General features: G+C 37.0%; 2 protein-coding genes across 2 annotated transcripts; one reads left to right on the top strand and one right to left on the bottom strand.

The window, feature by feature from the left end:
• Positions 1–278: 278 nt before the first annotated feature.
• LOC308664722 (alpha-1,6-mannosyl-glycoprotein 4-beta-N-acetylglucosaminyltransferase-like) lies at positions 279–6,084 on the top strand (the record flags this gene model as incomplete). Its single annotated transcript, XM_081322179.1, is given in 4 exon segments — positions 279–326; positions 329–433; positions 1,275–1,422; positions 3,454–6,084. Coding segments are annotated over 4 exon segments (1,449 nt in total). The 3' UTR covers positions 4,602–6,084.
• A 3,023-nt stretch (positions 6,085–9,107) lies between these two features.
• Positions 9,108–18,844, bottom strand: LOC308666157 (tetraspanin-18-like). The gene is made up of 6 exons (XM_081324737.1): positions 18,659–18,844; positions 16,381–16,455; positions 14,265–14,363; positions 10,787–10,966; positions 9,815–9,898; positions 9,108–9,203 (listed from the first exon to the last, which is right to left on the bottom strand). The coding sequence occupies exons 1-6, from the start codon at positions 18,818–18,820 to the stop codon at positions 9,153–9,155; spliced, it is 651 nt and encodes a 216-aa protein (XP_081180863.1). The 5' UTR covers positions 18,821–18,844; the 3' UTR covers positions 9,108–9,152.
• Positions 18,845–20,010: the final 1,166 nt, after the last annotated feature.

The raw sequence follows: 20,010 nt of genomic DNA, 5'->3' as shown, positions 1-20,010 counted from the left end.
TCCTACTTATACATAACAAATAAATATTAAATGTTTGACTTGAATCATTTTTACATTTCCCAGTTTCTTTATCAATTGTATTTTTTATACTAACAAAGATAAATGTTACAATTTACAATTAACTGATGTTAAACTTTTGGGACCTGATTTACCTCCAATACAGATGTGTTGGCAATACAGTTAGTGTCTGACTCAGGTATGATTGTGGTGTGTGGGGACATTGAGAAGATGTTTATAATATCCTCTTTTTCCCCCCCACTTGACAGGGTGAGAACTGAATGCCTGCAGACTCACTAGCTTCCAACACTTTCTTTCCAAAGTGTCAGGTGTCATGAGGTGTTCCCTGAAACGATCACTTGCAACAGCCTTTACTCTGTTTGTGTTGCTACTCATCATAAATCTGGCTTCTTGGCACCATGAAGAGGATGCGATGGTAAGTGTAACATAACACATTTGCTGAGAGTGAGGGAGTGAGAGAGGGAAGAAGGAGAGAGAGAGAAAGAGAAGAAAGATATCACGTGAAGTGTTAATACCACTTTATAATGCCTTGGTAAGACCACATTTGGAATGCTGCTTCCAATTTTGGTTGCCTGAGATGCTAGAAAGAGTACAGAAAACAAGCAACAAAGATGATTATGGGACTGGAGGCTAAAACATATGAAGAACAGTTGCTGGAATTGGGTATGTCTAGTTTAATAAAAAGAAGGACTAGGGGTGACATGATAGCAGTGTTCCAGTATCTCAGGGACTGCCACAAGGAAGAGGGAGTCAAGCTATTCTCCAAAGCGCCTGAAGGCAGGACAAGAAGCAACAGATGGAAACTAATCAAGGAGACAAGCAACCTAGAACTAAGGAGAAACTTCCTGACATTTAGAACAATCAGTGGAATATCTTTTCTCCAGAAATTGTGAATGCTCCAACTTTGGAAAAAGTTTAAAAAGAAATTGGACAACCATTTCTCTGAAGTGATATGGGGTTTCCTGCCTGAGCAGGAGGTTTGACTAGAAGACCTTCAAGGTCCTTTCCATCTCTATTATTTTGAGTTTCTCTTTCTTAAAAAAAAAGGTTTATTAAACTTTGGAAGCTTGGGTTGGCCATATTTAGTTTCTAAATCCAAATGCATGGGCAGATTTTCTTATCAAAAAAATAATTATATTGCAGCACTGCAATGAGAGACAGTGACAAGTTCCTACTTTACTGAAATCATTTCATAGCCATAGAAAGTACTGCACTGATTGGGTGAATATTTACTATTATTGCCTGTTTCTGCACAGAACGATGTTCAGCAGTGGGCTCAGAGAGTGGGTCTGCACCATACTGTGTCTCACTGGACCGTTTATAGCCTCCGAATGTTTATCAATGCCACCAACACATTGAACATCTCTTATGACTACCTTGCTGGTTTGCCTCCACTCCAGAAAAGTAAGTGCCAGCAAAAGGCAGATCAAATACAGGTAATTCTTGATGTATGACCACAAGGGGGACCAGAATTTCTATTGTAAGTTAGTGCAGTCATAAAAGGAGTCATTACATGACCAGACCCAATTTTACAACCATTTTTACCACAGGCATTAAGTGAATCACCATGGATATTAAGCATATCATGCAGTCGTTAAATGAAATCTGCTTCTCCAATTGACTTTCCTTACAGGAAGCCAGCTAGAAAGTTTGCAAATAGCAATCATGTCACTGCAACCATAGTAAGTGCAAGCTGGTTACCAAGTGCCTGAATTGCGATAAGGTGACCATAGAGGTGGTGCAACAGTTGTAACTTTGAGGACTAGCTCCAAAGATAAGTGGAATTCATTTTAGGACATCCAAACAGGCAAGCCTTTATGATGGCTAAGATTTTTAAAGCAAAAATAAAGCACTTTTCCTACCTTTAATCAAAAAGTACTCCAAGAGAACAATAATCTTCATGCCAATTTATCTCAATAGATAGGACAACTATGCAGCTTTTCTGCTCAGTGGTAGCCTCATGGTGACATCCAGCAGGTAATAGAGCTAGTAGAACAGAGTGTGTAATGGTAAATCTTTCTTCCTCATTTCTGTTTCCAAGTGGAAACAGGCTGTTGCTATTGCTCAGACTCTCTTCTTAAGAGGATGCAGTTGGCTGGTGCATCTCATTTCCAGCTCAGTGGTTCATTTGATATTTTGTCTCCCCTCTCCTTTAGCAATCAGAATTTTGGTTATATCTCACAATAGTTAAGGAGAGGAAAGGGTGCAAGCAGAAGAACAGGCATGTACTAAAAGTTTTCATCTATACCTTTTTTGGTATGAGTGATGCCTTTGAGTCAGTGTTGACTCCTGAAGGATGCTTGGACAAGTCCCTGAAGTTTTCTTGGCAACATTTTTGGAAATGTTTACCATTGCCTCCTTCATAGGGCTAAGAGAAATTAAGTAGCCCAAAAGTCACCCAGCTGGCTTTGTGCCTAAGGCAAGATTAGAATCCACAGTCTCTGGTTTCTAGCCTAGTGCCTTGACCACTACACCAAACTGGCTTTTATGTCTTTCCTACTGCCTATGAAATATAAAAGGAAGAGGGTACAGTGTCTGATTTAAGAAGGATAAAGCAGTACTTCTGGGTTGTGTGTCTTATGTTGTGGGCACCTGGCCAAATATGCCTTTATGGAACCATTGCCACCTGCACTTCTGATGGAAACGAGAAGTATGCACTATTGGTCTTTAGTCATCTTCATCCTCCCCCATGTTTGTGCTCCTTGTTTATTGTACTTTTATTGTGGAGGACCATTTTTTCCTTCTCTGTTTCTGATTTGACTTTGCCAGCAAACCAATAGCTGCATATTGTAAACTCAGTGAAATTTTTCAAGGCATCTTAAGGAAATGCATTGATGTTCCAGGTAGCTCTAGTTTTTTCTTGGAATATTTAAAGGAAACAAAAGCAAAATATGTCCTAACGTGTTTGAAATTAACAGATTTATTATATTGCAGGATTCTTGTTTCTGTTAAGTGGCCCAGGATTTCCAATCACGTTCCATCTATACCATACATAACAGGAATTCAATTTCCATAATCCTATAACAAGCATGTCTTGTTGGAAAGGCTGACTTAGAGAATCAAATTCATTTAGCAATGCATGAAAGTGATATACATTAAGAACATAATAAAACCTCTGCTGCATAAAATAATTTTTTTGCAAACATACACGAAGGAAATCATTACGTCTACATCTGGACATGGAATTGGTCTAAATATTTTAAAATTACTAGAACTAGAGTTGTTACCATCTCTTGTAATAATTTCCATCAGTGCAAAATTACTTTCCCTGTTTGTTCTAAAACTAGTGACAGTCATTTTTAATTAATGCCCTGGGTTTCTTGTTGATTGATGCATATACCAGCTACATTAAGACTGAAAATATACAGAATAATAAGTACGTGACTTGCAAGGTTCAAACTTACAAGGTGTATACATTTTTTCTTTTTACTGCAGAGTTTCTGACTTTAGGACTCTGTTCTGTCAAGCGGGTGAGAGTGGACTATCTCCTGGATACCCTGACATCCATCTTTGAACAATCTTCTCAAGAAGAGCTGGAGGAAATGGTGGTAGTGGTACATTTAACAGATCTAGATTATAAATGGAATTCTCAAATGGCGTTGGAAATTGCCAGAAATTTTCCCGATCAGCTCCATCAGAGAAACCTAGTAGTTATCCACACACCTCTTGAGTATTACCCTCCCTTGGAAGGCCTAAAAAGGAATTTTAATGATCCTGAGGATCGGGTCCGCTTTCGATCAAAACAGAATGTTGATTACGCTTACCTCATGAACTTTGCATCCAACCTCTCCACCTACTACCTCATGATTGAGGATGATGTCCGTTGCACCAAACACTTCCTCACAGTAATCAGAAGAAATCTGGCATCCGAGGAGGACACCTCTTGGGTCACTCTGGAATTTTCCAAACTTGGGTACATTGCCAAGCTCTACCATTCTAGGGACATCCCCCAGCTTGCTCGATTCCTCATGCTCTTTTACCAAGAGATGCCTTGTGATTGGCTTTTTGTGCATTTCCGTCTCCTGCTTGCACAAAAGGAGGAAATTCGTGTCAGGCAATCCCTTTTCCAGCACGTTGGTCATTATTCCTCCTTCCGTGGTACACCAAACAAACTGAAAGATGAAGATTTTGAAGAGGATTTCTCTAAATTCCCTGACAATCCCCCAGCAGATATAGTAACCGATATTGAAACATTTTTGGGTCATATACCCCGTAAGGCTTACAGTAGAGTGATAGGCTACTTTTGGGGTAAGGCCCCTTCTTCTGGCAATTCCTTCACACTTATCTTTAAACAGGCTGCCCCCATTTTCCGCATCCAGATCCATACAGGCTCTCAAGAATACCCAGATAGCTATCTCCATAATGGGGTTGTAGCATTGGGCACTCACAAATTGCATACATCAAGAACACATTGTGCTAACTACGTCACCATTGGGCACTTTGACAAAGGAAATTTTGACAAGCAGAACCTAGAGAATAGTACCACCTCTGACCCTGACTGTGTGCACATTTTCGTAACTAACACTCAGATTGAGTCGTTGATCATAAGTAACATAAGCATATGGATAAAGCCTAAATCCTGACTCCATTTGAATGATCAGGATCTCTCACAGTATAAGAACATTGCTTGCAGACAAGATCCTTTCTAGATATAAAAATCCAGGATGCAGTGGAAGAAGTCAATTCTGTGTTTTCAGTCCTAATGATGATATGTTTGTGATCTATTATCTTACAGCATAAGAGCCCACCAACAATGTTTTTCAAAAGAGAGCAACAACTTGCATTGTCTTCTGCTTGTCAGAGACCCACCTTTTCCAACTGAGTGTTTCCAGGGTTATTTTGCATCAATCTATTTTTCATTCTCCCAGCAACAATGTAGCTCTATATGAAAATACAGTGAGATAGGACAGGGGTCTCCAACCCCCAGGCTGCAAACTGGTACAGGTCCATGGCCTGTTAGACACTGGACCGCATAGCTGGAGGTGAGCAAGCAAAACTGCACATGCATGTGTAAGATCTAGGTTGTGTTCTGCATCCCCACCCCACTCTGGTTCTTGAAAAAATTGTCTTCCACAAAACTGGTCCCTGGTACCAAAAAGGCTGGGGAGCACTGAGATAGGATGCTGAAATAAGCTCAGCTGATAGTATTAGGAACCAACTGTGTTTCAAGAACAACTTCCTGTGTTTCTGTTATTCAAGCTTAGTATCTTTAAATGGTAGTTTGGAAAGATGGGGGCTATGTGATAAAAGTTCCTTGAAGCATAATATGTAACTTTAGATCTGTTAACTTCTAAATCAAACTCAAGGATGTGCTCTTTGATTTCAGAGATAGTTTGTTCTAGTTCCATCACTGTTAGTACTTGAATTGAGAAGCCACATAAAGAAAAATGATTGTGTTTGTGTTTGGGGGGGCGGTTTCAGTAAGGTTTTAAATATATAAGAGTAAGTAGGGCCAATGAGTCACTTCTACAATTTTCATCCTTGCAACACAGTCTTGCAAATGATAGGACAATAGGTGAGTAACTAACTGTTCACAGTTAGATGAAGTAATTTTTACAGAAGTGCAATCTTTTTTCTAAAACCATATGAACAATAATTTGCACTTTAGCACTGCTGAACAAATATTTTTAGATATTTTTAACAAAATTTGTCCAGACACACATTTAATGATTTTTTCTAATTTAAAATTATGATTGCATAATATGTTTTACATAAAATGCTGACTGATGAATGTAATTTAAACAGCTGTCACCATATAGAAAAATAACTAGGGTTTACTGTTAATTTTATATTTGTTGCATACAGCTTTTTTCTTTTTTTCATTTTCCTTTTTCTGTATCTTGTTTGTAATTCTTGCTTTTCTTTATTTTATTCTACGTATTTGTTTTTCATTGTGTAATTTGTATTTTATTTTTGGAAAAATAAAAAATTATTTAAAAAAGAACTGTAAAAGGTGTTTCAGATTAGCATAAGCCTGGTGCGCCAGTTGCGACCCTATTTGGACCGGGATGCCTTGCGTACAGTCACTCATGCGCTTGTGACCTCTCGTCTAGACTACTGTAATGCTCTCTACATGGGGCTGCCCTTGAAGTCCACTCGGAGGCTCCAACTGGTGCAGAATGCAGCCGCGTGAGTTGTGCTGGGAGTCTCCCGATACTCCCATGTTACACCTTTGCTCCGCGAGCTGCATTGGCTGCCGGTTGTCCTCCGGGTGAGATTCAAGGTGTTGGTAATGACTTACAAAGCCCTACATGGCATGGGTCCGGATTACCTACGGCAACACCTGCGGCCGGCGTCAACTTCCCTCCGTCCAGTGCGCTCCCACAGAGAGGGCCTCCTCAGGGTGCCTCCGATCAAGAATGTCGATTGGTGGCCCCTAGGGGGAGGGCATTCTCTGTGGGCGTGCCAGACCTGTGGAACCGCTTGCCGGTTGAGCTCCGAATGGCCCCCGACCTCCGCTCCTTGCGGCGCGATCTAAAGACTTATTTATTCGAGCAATCTGACCTGGTTTGATGGGTTAGGGTTAGGGTTTTAATATGTTTTTTAATTACTGTTTTAAACTTGGGCATAATATTTAATCGTTTTTTAACTTTTGTATTCCGTTTTTATATTTATTGCCCTGTACACCGCCCTGAGTCCTTCGGGAGAAGGGCGGTATAAAAATATAATAAATAAATAAGTTGTGACATTGTCATCTGGAATGCAAATTTATGGCCCAAGTTCAAAGTGAAGCAGTAGTGTAGGTCTTTACAGCTGAGTCAACTGATGACCCAACCTTAAGTTCTAGCTATTCTATTCAGCACTTTCAGCTCTCCATTTTATTCAGCTTTCCTAATTGTCTTTAAACAAAAACAAACACATTTAACAACAGTTTTGATCTCTTCGTAAGAATTGCAAAATCCTCGTGGATAGATGAATCCATATTTTTAAAAACTTGGAAGTTTTACAGGAAATCATTATACACTAAATTGATTGCCATTTTAACATATATTCTGAATTTTAATTCTGGATTCCTTTTTTATTATGTGATTTTGTTCTCTATACTCTGTTTTCAGGCATATTTGAATCAAAATATAACAAAATATACAGATTATGTTACATGATAACCTAATGTAACATGGTACATGTTAGTTTTATTAAAGTATAACTTATTATAAAATGTAACTAATCCACCTAATATGAGTTTACTATGGAACCACCCTTGGTTAATTTATACTGTCTATTCTGTTTTTTTATTTTTTTTTTGCCAAGTTAATATAAACCAAAACTTTCTAATCTACTGGAAAAGGTGACATTCACCTTGTCAGAATCTCAGAACCATGTTGTTTTGTTCTTGCTTTTGCATAACTGGAAAATTCTTAGCGTGGCCAGTGACTTCCCATATAGGCAATTAACATGCAAATAGAAGTGTCCTAAAATAAAATTAAGGTCACAACTATGCTGCTTGTATTAACATTTGTAATGCAGCTTTTGCAGAGTACTGAAAATTAGGATCTCTAATGGAGAAGAACACCCTGGAAATAGTTATATGATAGTATAACTCGCAGTTTGGATTGTACATTTATAGTGATCATATATCCCCTTTTGCATAAGTAATATTATGCAGAGTGAAGGTGAGGAATAAGAAATAATATTTCAAAGAGATTAGAGAAAGGAAGAGGGTATATTTGAATCTGAATTACAGAATATATCTAAAGCTGAAGAGTTTGGACAAGAAAGTAGGATTGTACAATGCTTTTAACATTGGACTCGATCCCAAACAATTGCTTCAGAGCTCAAAGGACTTCTTGTCATCAAGTTACTAAAGCAGCTATAACTTTTCCCGGCTCATATGGCTATTTCTGGGAGGCTTTTGCAGCAGCAAACCCTGGAAACAGTTGTGACCACTTTTATGAATTGCCAAGAGGTGTTGCATCTGCATTGTAACTCAGCTTTTCAGCATCAAATCTGGATGCACAAATGCAGCTGAAAACCATTCATGAAATGGGTGAAAGTTGAAAGATCAAAATTATACTTTTTTCTATTTGAGTTTGTCAGTAAAAAATAAAACCTCTTTATACAGTATTCTGATCAGAATTTATTTAACTACTATCACATCTGCATTATTAATCTTCAATCTGGTAATAAAATACTGCTGCAAAATATGATCTCAACTCTTCTTCCTGACAAAGTGCACATGAATATCCCTTGGTATATTTCTTAACTTTGCAAACTGCATGTTGATTCCGTATGCTTTATCAAGTTTCCTTTTCACATCATCCCATTCCAAAAACGGTTAAAGACTGAACAATCTTTTCTCTGGTGTCTTCTCCAGGATCCTCTAGAACTGCTGTAAATCTCAATCATTTTTTCCCAGTCCCTGTAATGCCACAATGTTAAAAACCTTTCCCATCTATTTATTACTTCTATTTTACTTTCTAAAATTTGCACTTTGTCATTAATTTAACTTCTCCTGTAAATTTATTTTATTATTTTATTTAAATATATATTTCACCTGTAATATTTGGACAAGTAACTCAAGGCAGCGAACATATCTAACACACATTCCTCCTATTTTCCTCAGAATAACAACCCTTTCTTTCACCAACCAGCTGTACAGGTAGTAGTTTTCTGAATTCTTGTCACCATTTTTTTCATTTTTGCACCTAGCATCTGTTTAATAGCCACTGAAATGCCTGCAAACATAGCAATGCAGATAAAACATCTACAGTGATGATCTAAAATGAGAAATATTAAAATACCAAATCAAGGCATTTAAAGCAGGGCTGAAATACTTCATAAGAACTCAACTTACTTTGAGTCTGTCTCATAAAATTTATTCCGGTGAGTCAACATGTATTAAAAAGGGCTTTTGAAAGCAAGAGGCATTTCTCTTCTCATACTGGCAAAGAAGCACTGAGGTGAAAAAAAAATAGAGGCAGGACCAGAGTAGATGACACTGGTGTTCCAACTAGGACCCGCACAGAAATACTAGGGCTGCAGGTCCCTTGTACCCATGATTCCCCAGCTGAACCCTTCAAATTATGGAGTATCTGAAAGAGAGCTTTTATCTTTTCTTTTGAACTGAAACATGAGATACCAATAAAATTACCCAATATTGTATGTTTAATTTTCTCCTGAATTAGCAAGCTAGATCAATCATTTAATTCACGATGCAGGTACCATGCAGTTGCCATAACAAATATCTGAAACAAATATCAAGATAGATATATTAGTTCAACCTCCAACTGTCTCAGGTTTTTATTTAATTAGAACATGACATCAATTTAAGAAGCAAATTTCCTCTTTCCAGAAGAAAATTTTGCCTGATGTAATAAAAAAGAAACAAGAAATCAGAATATTTAGGAATAACCTAGCTCCCCTCCCCATTATTTTTTGTGTAGTCCCATTCTTTCTTTTGGATACTTGCAAAGATTCCTCTATTTTATGTAGAGTCAGCTATATGTTGCTTTATTACATCTTTATTCCCCTAAGAGATTTTGATATATCAAGGGAAGTAATTTTCTGTGGTCATGATTGAAACCCAAAGTAAAACTTATTTAATCAATAAATTTATCCTCCATCCTTTTTGGAGAATCTTCACAAGATGTATAAAGCAAATAAAAAACCAATACAGTACATCAAATGTTGATCACCTGAAGCTATAATTTATGTTAACAATGGTTTGTACCAAGTCATGACTTTCTGGAAAGACTAACACATTAAATCAAATTAAGTGAACCATATTATTGAATCTAAAGGAGAGTGCCTAAAGAAAATATGAGCTTCCTTCACATATAGACTCATGCTTGCCTACCTCAGCAGCTAATACTCCTAAACAACAGCCCACAAAAGTCCATGTGTACCAATAAAAGAAATATGAAATTGTACGGAAGCAGCCCTGCAATAAATAAAAGAATCATTATGCAAATTTCTCCATCAACTTTAACAAAAGTAACCCAAATACACAGCATGAATCTTTCTCAAGATGTTGACTTGTAGAAGGGCTTATATTATGTATATTATGCTATATTATATATCTATATTATATATCTGATTAGCAGAGGAACGGTTTCCCATTCTCTGCGTGTCCTGATAATTCCTTTAAAACAAAAGTAGGATCCAACTTAAGTACCCTAGTTGGATTATCTGAGATTTGATACTGGTAGTTTCAAACTGAATTTATTTATTTATGCTGAAAAGCAATTGTAAAGTTGTAAAGCTGGTACACACAACTAAAATAGACCTTCAAAGATACTTCAGTGATATCATAAACTCCTTTTAGGGAGGTGGGGTTTTAAAGTTAATTTTGACTAAATCCTGGCGATTACATGGATAAGTCCATGAAGTCTTCTTGGCAACTCATCAGAAGTTGTTTGTCATTGTCTTCTTCCTAGGGTTGAGAGAAAATGATTGGCCCAAGGTCACCCAGCTAGTTTCTGTGTTTAAGGTGGGATCTAGAACTTTGATTATGCCAGTCTTAATCCAGCTTCTTAACCATTAGACAGAATTGGCTCTCTTAATAATTGTTGTGTGTGTTAGCCTTTGAGTCAGTAGTGATGAATAAGATGTTAACTTTCTAAGAGATTCAACTTTCTCTGTTTGCAGACAAGCGTATGATAATTTTAAAAATGCAAATGCTAATTACTTACATTATCAGAGTCCAAAGCAGGAGAGCAATTATATCAATAAAGGTCCTATTTAACTGTTATCAGTAAATTACTCTGTATAACTCTCTGTCTAAGGATTATGATGATTAAATAGCATGCAGTTGAGCAAACATCCTTACCAAATTATTGACATATCCAACTGTTCCTTCCTGACAGAACTTCACATCCAGAATCTCCTCAGGTGCAGGGGGCTTGGCTCGAGTACAACAAGCACGTGGCCATAAGTCTTGTGGCTGTTTTTCTCTGAACAATTCAGCATTTTTAAAATCTCCAGGTCCTAAAATTCCACAACACTGAAACTAAAAAAAGAACAAAAGTGTAGCAATAAAATCTTAATCCCCTAAAGTTATTTTTTTTAGTTTTTTATTAAAACGTTTTATAAAAGTTACAATATAATCCCCAAAACCAACCCACCCAAAACCACCCCCCTCTCCCTCCCCCACTTCCCAGAGCTGAGTACAGGGTTACAAATATAATAATCATAATCTAATTAACATTAACCAACTATATAGATAACCAAGTTCATAATGCGCTTTAACTCTCCTTTAACATAAATACAAACAAAATAAAAGTAGACCTAATAATAAAAATATAAACAAATTAATATCCAAGTTATTAAACAATACTAATAATAATAATAATACCATATAATTAAAATTAATAAAAATTCCACTACTACTAGTGGAATACTAGTAATTACTACTAGTAGTAATAATAACAATCTAAAATTTATTCATAGGCTAGATGGAACTTTTTAGTCCCATATTTATTCTGAATATAATCTATCCATCTTCTCCAGACCGAAATGTATCTTTCTTGTGAATGATCCTTCAGATAAGCAGAAATCTTAGCCATTTCTGCTAAATTTGACACTTTAAACGTCCATTCTTCTATAGTAGGCAAACTATCCTTCTTCCAATATTGCCCTACCAATAACCTTGCAGCTGTTATCAAGTTCAACATCAAATTAGTTTATTTAGTATCACAATCTGTAATAACACCCAATAAAAATAGTTGTGGAGTATCTTTTTCTTAAAAATCTTTTGAATGTTCCACCAAATTTTAATCCAAAAAGCTTTTATATTTCTACAAGTCTACCACATATGAAAATAAGTAGCATCCAAACTGCCACATCTCCAACATTTGGCCTGTAAATTAGGGTACATACAAGACAACTTTTTAGGATCCAAATGCCATCTATAAAACATTTTATAAAAGTTTTCTCTTAAATTTTGGGCCTGGGTAAATTTTACATTTCTAACCCAAATTACCTCCCATATATCCAATGGGATTGGTTCTTGAATATTTTGAGCCCACTTTACCATACAATCTTTAACTAATTCCATTTCCGAATCCAATTATATTAAAGCATTGTAAATTCTCTTTATATGCGCTCGATTTTGATCTTTAATCTGTTTTACCAAATTTTCATCCGTTAATGTAATGCCAACCTTCTGATCTAACTTCCACCTAGCTTGCAATTGAGTATACTGGAACCAGGACTGTACAATATTTTCTTGTTTTAACTCACCTAACGACTTTAATTGCCAATCATTCCCTACCAATCTAAGTAATTCCTTATAAGAAATCATATCCAAACTCACACCCATAGATACACCCTCTATCGCGTGTCCAGGAATCCCCCAAATTGGTATTTTATAATTTAACTTATAATAATACTTTTTCCAGACACGCAATAAAGCACTTCTTAAAATAGTCCCCTAAAGTTATTTAATTAAGCTAATTTCTTTGGGATTCTTTTTGCTATCTGAATTTCTAAGAGTTTTTGCAACCATTTCTCTTTATAGTTCCTGGGATTATTTATTTTATTTTGCTAATATGTGTTTACAAGAATTCAAAAGTATTGGCATTAGGCTGTCAATAAATAGTATCATGTTCTGATCATTTCGTAAAAATGTCCTGTAGTAATAGTAAATGGTCATAAAGTATTTAGAAATGGTAATTTTCTTAAGTTTGCATTATTTACTAGTTTTCTTTCTTAGAACAGATACATCTTTGGAGATCCTTCTTTCTGTTCTTTCTGTATCAATTGATTCTTATAAGAAACAAGATGTAGAAGTAATTGTACTTAAGGATGCTGGACTAGTTTTATATTTGTAATTAGAATGATTAAGCCTATATTGTGATAAAGACTAGTGACTGAAGCTTTTCCCTAGGAACGCTTATTAAGAACAAGTTATAACTCCCATTTTATGCATTGTGTGCACCATCTAACAATTAATATTGTAATTTTATTGGCTATCACTATGTTTAAGAAACAAGTCAAAGTCCTAAATGGTTTATAGGTAAAGTAAGTGAAGGATCACTTGCTCCCATTTAAAATCTGTACAACTATTCAAAATTTAATCAAAATTTCTCCAACTTTTGTGGTAGTAACAGCTATAAAAGAGCCCCCCTCCTTCTTTAAGCAATTTTTCTACTCTGAGGTGGGGGAGGAAGAAGGGGGGAAAAACAAATATCTCTGTAGGCATCTTTTAGTTTTTCTAAACTAAATTTAAGAAAGAATGGCTTCAATATATATTATATATTACACAGCAAGGCAAATATATATAGAAATGCATACATGTGTGTGTGTGTGCGTGTGTGTGTGTGCGTGCACACACACACACACACACACAAACACCTATGGGTGATATGTGTCCTCCTCTATCTCTGTTCCCCAACCAGAGGCCTGGGAGTTTAAGGTTCTGTATATTATCATACTATCTAGCACTACCTTCTTCTGGACAGAGAAGTCAGATATTGTTCCTGGGATCTGTTGGAGCCCCTAGCCCAGCCTACATGTAGTCACACAAATATAATTTTAAAGATAGCAATATTTTAAAATATATTAAGTATTTCTATCCAAAATATATTTCTATAAATAGAGGTGACCTGTTAAGTTTTTGTTGATACAACTTAAAAATAGAGAATAAATGTGAGTTAAATCTCCTGTTTTAAAAATCAATTAGAGGATTCTTTCAGATTATTTTGTGCTACAGTAATTTTTAATCCATTATTACATATTATAATTTCAAGTACCATGGATCCAAAGAATGACTTTAGCTTTTCATTATTTTGTTGTTATACCTGAGCTGAGACCTAACAACAAAAAAGATGTAACTTATTGTGTTGCCCATTTGTATGTTCTTGAAAAATAGATTTAAAGCTACAGTAATATTAATTATTAAAAACCCTTGTATAATCTTTCCAGTTTCCTCAAAAATGTTCAACTAAATGATAACATGCATCAATTTGTTTACATCTCTTTCAAAATAGTATATAAAAATTTCAGTTTATCTAGTTAAGGAAGTGTACTTTAATAACCAATACTTGGCCATTTTCTGAATTAGATATAAAAGAAATTTAATGACATGAAGAGTTCAAACTGAGTCATAACATTTATATTAATTCCTCTTTCAATGATATTTTAAGGCTTTCGAGATAACATATTGCATTGGATACAAGACTTTTATATAATTATTTATGTAGTACATTGATTTTACATGTTGTGGTTATATACCATTTACTCTTAATGTTCATGACTAAAAAAAATCTCATGACCTTAAGATAAAACTATTGCTCATCTTGCATTACCATGATCATGAAGCCATTTAAAGCTTTAGAGTATACATTTGTGCCATTGTCTCCCTCATACTTCTGGGCCAGCTGATTTACAAGGTATGTGTCACGGATCTGAAAAAAAGTGTAGAATTTATCTCGCTACCAAGCACAAAGCCTCAAGTGGTTATGCTAGACATGGTAGGGATGTCAAAGCATGTGAAGTTTTATCTCAACAATCATATTTTTAAAATATTCTTTTACCAGTTGTTATACATAGAAAACCAAAGAAGGGGCATTTTTTTCTCAAAATTCATCCACAAGGCCAGTGTATGACAAATTCAATAAGCAATCTATTTCTATATGATCCTCTCTAGCAAGTTTGATTCTATTGATTCAAAGATATGTCTACATAGAAAAAGCTGATACAGGTGAAACTTGAAAAATTAGAATATCGTGCAAAAGTTCATTTATTTCAGTAATGCAACTTAAAAAGAGGAAACTAATATATGAGATAGACTCATTACGTGCAAAGCAAGATAGTTCAAGCCGTGATTTGTCATAATTGTGATGATTATGGCTTACAGCTCATGAAAACCCCAAATCTGCAATCTCAGAAAATTAGAATATTGTGAAAAGGTGCAATATTCTAGGCTCAAAGTGTCCCACTCTAATCAACTAATTAAGCCATAACACCTGCAAAGGGTTCCTGAGCCTTTAAATGGTCTCTCAGTCTGGTTCAGTAGGAATCACAATCATGGGGAAGACTGCTGACCTGACAGTTGTGCAGAAAACCATCATTGACACCCTCCATAAGGAGGGAAAGCCTCAAAAGGTAATTGCAAAAGAAGTTGGATGTTCCCAAAGTGCTGTATCAAAGCACATTAATAGAAAGTTATGTGGAAGGGAAGTGTGGAAGAAAAAGGTGCACAAGCAGCAGGGATGACCGCAGCCTGGAGAGGATTGTCAGGAAAAGGCCATTCAAAAGTGTTGGGGATTTTCACAAGGAGTGGACTGAGGCTGGAGTCAGTGCATCAAGAGCCACCACACACAGACGGATCCTGGACATGGGCTTCAAATGTCGTATTCCTCTGGTCAAGCCGCTCCTGAACAACAAACAACGTCAGAAGCGTCTTACCTGGGCTAAAGAAAAACAGACCTGGTCTGTTGCTCAGTGGTCCAAAGTCCTCGTTTCTGATGAGAGCAACTTTTGCATTCATTTGGAAACCAAGGACCCAGAGTCTGGAGGAAGAATGGAGAGGCACGCACTGCAAGATGCTTGAAGTCCAGTGTGAAGTTTCCACAGTCTGTGTTGATTTGGGGAGCCATGTCATCTGCTGGTGTTGGTCCACTGTGCTTCATTAAGTCCAGGGTCAACACAGCTGTCTACCAGGAGATTTTGGAGCACTTCATGCTTCCTTCCACAGATGAGCTTTATGGGGATGCTGACTTCATTTTCCAGCAGGACTTGGCACCTGCCCACACTGCCAAAAGCACCAAAACCTGGTTCAATGACCGTGGGATTACTGTGCTTGATTGGCCAGCAAACTCGCCTGACCTGAACCCCATAGAGAATCTATGGGGCATTGCCAAGAGAAAGTTGAGAGACATGAGACCGAACAATGCAGAAGAGCTGAAGGCCGCTATTGAAGCATCCTGGTCTTCCATAACACCTCAGCAGTGCCACAGACGATAGCTTCCATGCCACGCCGCATTGAGGCAGTAATTGCTGCAAAAGGGGCCCAAACCAAGTACTGAGTACATATGCATGCTTATACTTTTCAGAGGTCCGATATTGTTCTATGTACACTCGTTTTTTTATTGATTGCATGTAATATTCTAATTTTCTGAGATTGTGGATTTGGGGTTTTCATGAGCTGTACGCCATAATCATCACAATTATGACAAATCACGGCTTGAACTATCTTGCTTTGCATGCAATGAGTCTATCTCATATATTAATTTCCCCTTTTAAGTTGCATTACTGAAATAAATGAACTTTTGCACGATATTCTAATTTTTCAAGTTTCACCTATATTTGTATGAAGAAAAAGAATTCTAAAAGCAATAGAAAAGCTGCTTTAGGATAACAAAGGAAGCGACAAAGATGAAAAATTTCAGACACATGCTCTAATCCCTGACTCATTATTACCTTTGCTGCAAAGAAATAAAGGAGTATAATAATCAGAAGCTTCAAAATGGAGATCACCAGGACCAGTATGACGAACTGTAAAGTGAAAATAACATGCAAAATTATGCCCATCTCTTCCATACATACACAAGACTCCAGTTTGCAGGTTATCTTCTCCACATGGAGAACAATCAAATCCCCAAGATGACAATGAGATGGACCCCCCTCACCGCCCTGATGCCAAACGACCAGGAGGACTACCTTAAAATACATATTGAAGAATGTTCATGGAAGACTTAAAGACTCTAAACATCACATGGGATGATGATGATGATGATTGGAAGGGACCTTGGAGGTCTAGTAGTCCAATCCCCTGCTCAGGCAGGAAACCCTATACCATTTCAGACAAATGGTTGTCCAGTCTCTTCTTAAAAACTTCCATTGTTGGAGCATTCACAGCTTCTGGAGGCAGGTTGTTCCACTGGTTAATTGTTCTAACTGTCAGGAAATTTCTCCTTAGTTCTAGGTTACTTCTCTCTTTGGTTAGTTTCCATCCATTGCTTCTTGTCCTGCCTTCAGTTGCTTTGGAGAATAGCTTGACTCCCTCTTCCTGTGGTAACCCCTGAGATATTGGAACACTGCTATCATGTCACCCCTCATCCTTCTCTTCATTAAACTAGACATACCCAATTCCAGCAACCATTCCTTATATGTTTTAGCCTCCAGTCCCCTAATCATCTTTGTTGTTGTTCTCTGTGCTCTTTCTAGAGTCTCAACATCTTTTACATTGTGGTGACCAAAACTGGATGCAGTATTCTAAGTGTGGCCTTACCAAGACATTGTAAAGTGGTATTAACACTTCACATGATCTTGATTTCACAGTTGCTACTATTGAGCAAGGTACCACCTATACTATCCTGTGCATTTGGTTTTTCTTGCCTAAATCTACAACCTTATTTTTTTTTCACCATTGAATTTCATTTTGTTAGATAGTGTCCAATGTTCAAGTCTATCAAGATCCTTCTGTATCTTAAGCTTATCTTCTGGAGTATTGGTTATTCCTGCCAGCTTGGTGTTGTCTGCATATCTGATGAGTTCCCCATCTATCCCCTCATCCAAATCATTGATGATGTTGAAAAGCACTGGGCCCAGAAAAGAGCCCTGGGGCACTCCACTACATACTTCCCTCCATGTAGATGCAGTTCCATTGAGGACCACATGCTGAGTATGGCTGGTCAGCCAGCTATGAATCCATCTGGTGGTGATGCTGTCTACCCCACATTTTTCTATCTTATCAAGTAGTAGGTTGCGGTCTACTTTATCAAATGCCTTACTGAAGTCCGAGTAAATTATATCCACAGCATTCCTCTGGCCCACTAATTTTGTCACCTGATCAAAGAATGCAATAAGATTTGTCTGGCATGATCTGTTTTTGACAAACCCATGTGGGCTTTTGGTAATGACTTTTTTTGCCTCTAAGCGTTCAATGATTCATTGCTTGATTATCTTTTCCAAGATCTTCCCAGGTATTGAAGTCAGGCTGATAGGTCTGTAGTTTCCTGGATCCATTTTTTTTCCTTTTTTGAAGATGGGAACTATTTCAGCTCTCTTCTAGTTGTCTGGTAGTGCTCCAGGATCTTTGAAAGATGTAGTGCAGTGGTTCTGAGATCACATATGCCAGTTTCTTCGGAATCTTGGGGTGTAGTCCATCTGGTCCTGGTGATTTGATACTCGTCTAGGGTGGAGAGGTGCTCACTTACCATTTTCTTGCCTATCTTAACTTGTTTTTCTTATGTTTTTTTACAGTAGTGTTTTTGATAGGTTGGACTGTTTTTTCCATTTGTGTAAATATGAATGCAAAAAACAAGTTGAGTAGTTCTGCTTTCTCCCTGTTGCTTGTCACCTTCTTGCCACTTTCTCCCACTAATGGTGATGCTGCAGTACTCGCACAAGAACAAATATTCTAGAGATTCTTTGCTGCCCGATATGCTAAATAGCATGGGAGGATCTAATGCTAATGCTTCCATACAAAATGTTAGAACTGGATGTCATGTATGAACTTAATCAGGAGATATCTATTAATAACAATAATAGAAAAATGTTTTTCTCATAATAATTTATGCTGCATCTAGAAGAAATATACAGGTTTAAACCACAGCTCTAACAACTATCAGACTGCATTATTCTTAGTCAGTGCATGTAATGTTTCAAAGTTATAATATGAATTCCAAACTTACAAATCTTTTGTATGTTTGCATCAATATGTAGTTTTCAATACCAGTGAACTCCATTTACTTACATTCTTCAACAGCTGTATGTCTTCAGTAACAGTTCCATATATGCCCAAATAGCTCAGCCATGAAACCAGTAGACCCACAAAGAGGATGACAGAAGCTGCTATTTTTAAGAAATAGTTGGGATGGATATCCAGAATTCTTTTAGGGTCAATGATTGCCCACATAGCCACAGTAATAAGGCAGAGTGACCCAATCTGAAAAATACACAGAATAATCATTCAATGTATAAAGTCCTCTGTAAATACTCTTTAAAAAATTCTAGTGGCGCTCAACTTAGATAAGAATAGTATTCTCTTAGGAATCCAGTTCCAAGGGGAAGAAGACTGGCTCATAAGGCAAGAGTGGTCGGATGCTAATTTTGGTCAAGATTACTGAGAGGTCTATGAGGCTGCCATCTGAACACCAAAGCACACCTTTAACAGATATTACAAGTCTCGCATTTCAGCATTCTGTGGAAAATCCTTTGGCAATGTAAAGCTGCAAGGGTTCTATTTCAGAGGGAAGAGGCAGCACTGGAAGAATATTAACTGTAGATCCCAGCCCAGGTAGATGGTGTTTCAACACATCTAGCTATTGCCCTTCAGGAAAAAACCCCAGAAATTATCTATTGTATAGCAGGTAACTGTTTTTCTTAAGTCTAAAGAGACTAACTAATCCCAGGCAAACTTCCTGCAGATTGCTGGTCAATTCATAGAATTTGTGGTAGACCACCTGGTGAATTTTTGCAGACCAATGTTCATCTACGGAACCCAGATTGAGAATTGCTGTTTTAAAGATTTGAGAATTTACTTAGGCCTGTCCTGTACATATAAAATCACACATAAAACAGAAAATAACATGACAAGAAATAACAAATGGCAGACATTGTTTAATGTGAGCAAATGTAAAATGATGCACCTTAGAGCCAAAAATCATAACTACTCATAGAAATTAATGGAATCAAAGCTAACAGTGACTGACAAGGAAAGAGATTTTGAAATAATGGTAAGGTTCAATGAAGTGTCAACACAATGTGCATTTCCTATAGAAAACACCCACAGAATGTTAGATAGTAAATATTTTCCCCTTCTTAAAACTCTAGAACTAGATATAACACTATGAAACTGAATCTTGGAAGAATTGGGCAAATCTGTTTTCCGCTGCTGTTCCCGCGCCGAAACTGTGACTTTTCCAATTTTTGAAGAATCACATCGATCTCTCCATCCTCCCTGGTGTCTTCGCTTCCACCGTCCACAGCGCTCTCGTGGTGAACGGACCCACTAGAACCGCTGCTGGGTCTGGAAGCATTCTTCCTGCTGGTAATCTCATGAGCCATTATATCATCTATTACATCTTGAAGACTCATGGTCGTTTT

This window comes from Vipera berus (genome assembly GCF_964194415.1).
Source record: "Vipera berus genome assembly, chromosome: 3".
Taxonomy (NCBI): Eukaryota; Metazoa; Chordata; class Lepidosauria; order Squamata; family Viperidae; genus Vipera; species Vipera berus.
The sequence above is the reverse complement of the archived record's forward strand: the minus strand, read 5'-3'. Positions and strand labels throughout refer to the sequence as shown.

Excerpts from the sequence above, each read along its gene's own strand:
- LOC308666157 (XM_081324737.1), bottom strand. The coding sequence starts at position 18,820 with ATGTGGGCAATCATTGACCCTAAAAGAATTCTGGATATCCATCCCAAC. Across the intron at positions 10,967-14,264 it reads TAAATGGCTTCATGATCATG|TTTCAGTGTTGTGGAATTTT; the intron begins GTAATGCAAGAT and ends TTCTTTTTTTAG. Across the intron at positions 9,899-10,786 it reads TTGGATATGTCAATAATTTG|GGCTGCTTCCGTACAATTTC; the intron begins GTAAGGATGTTT and ends TATTTATTGCAG.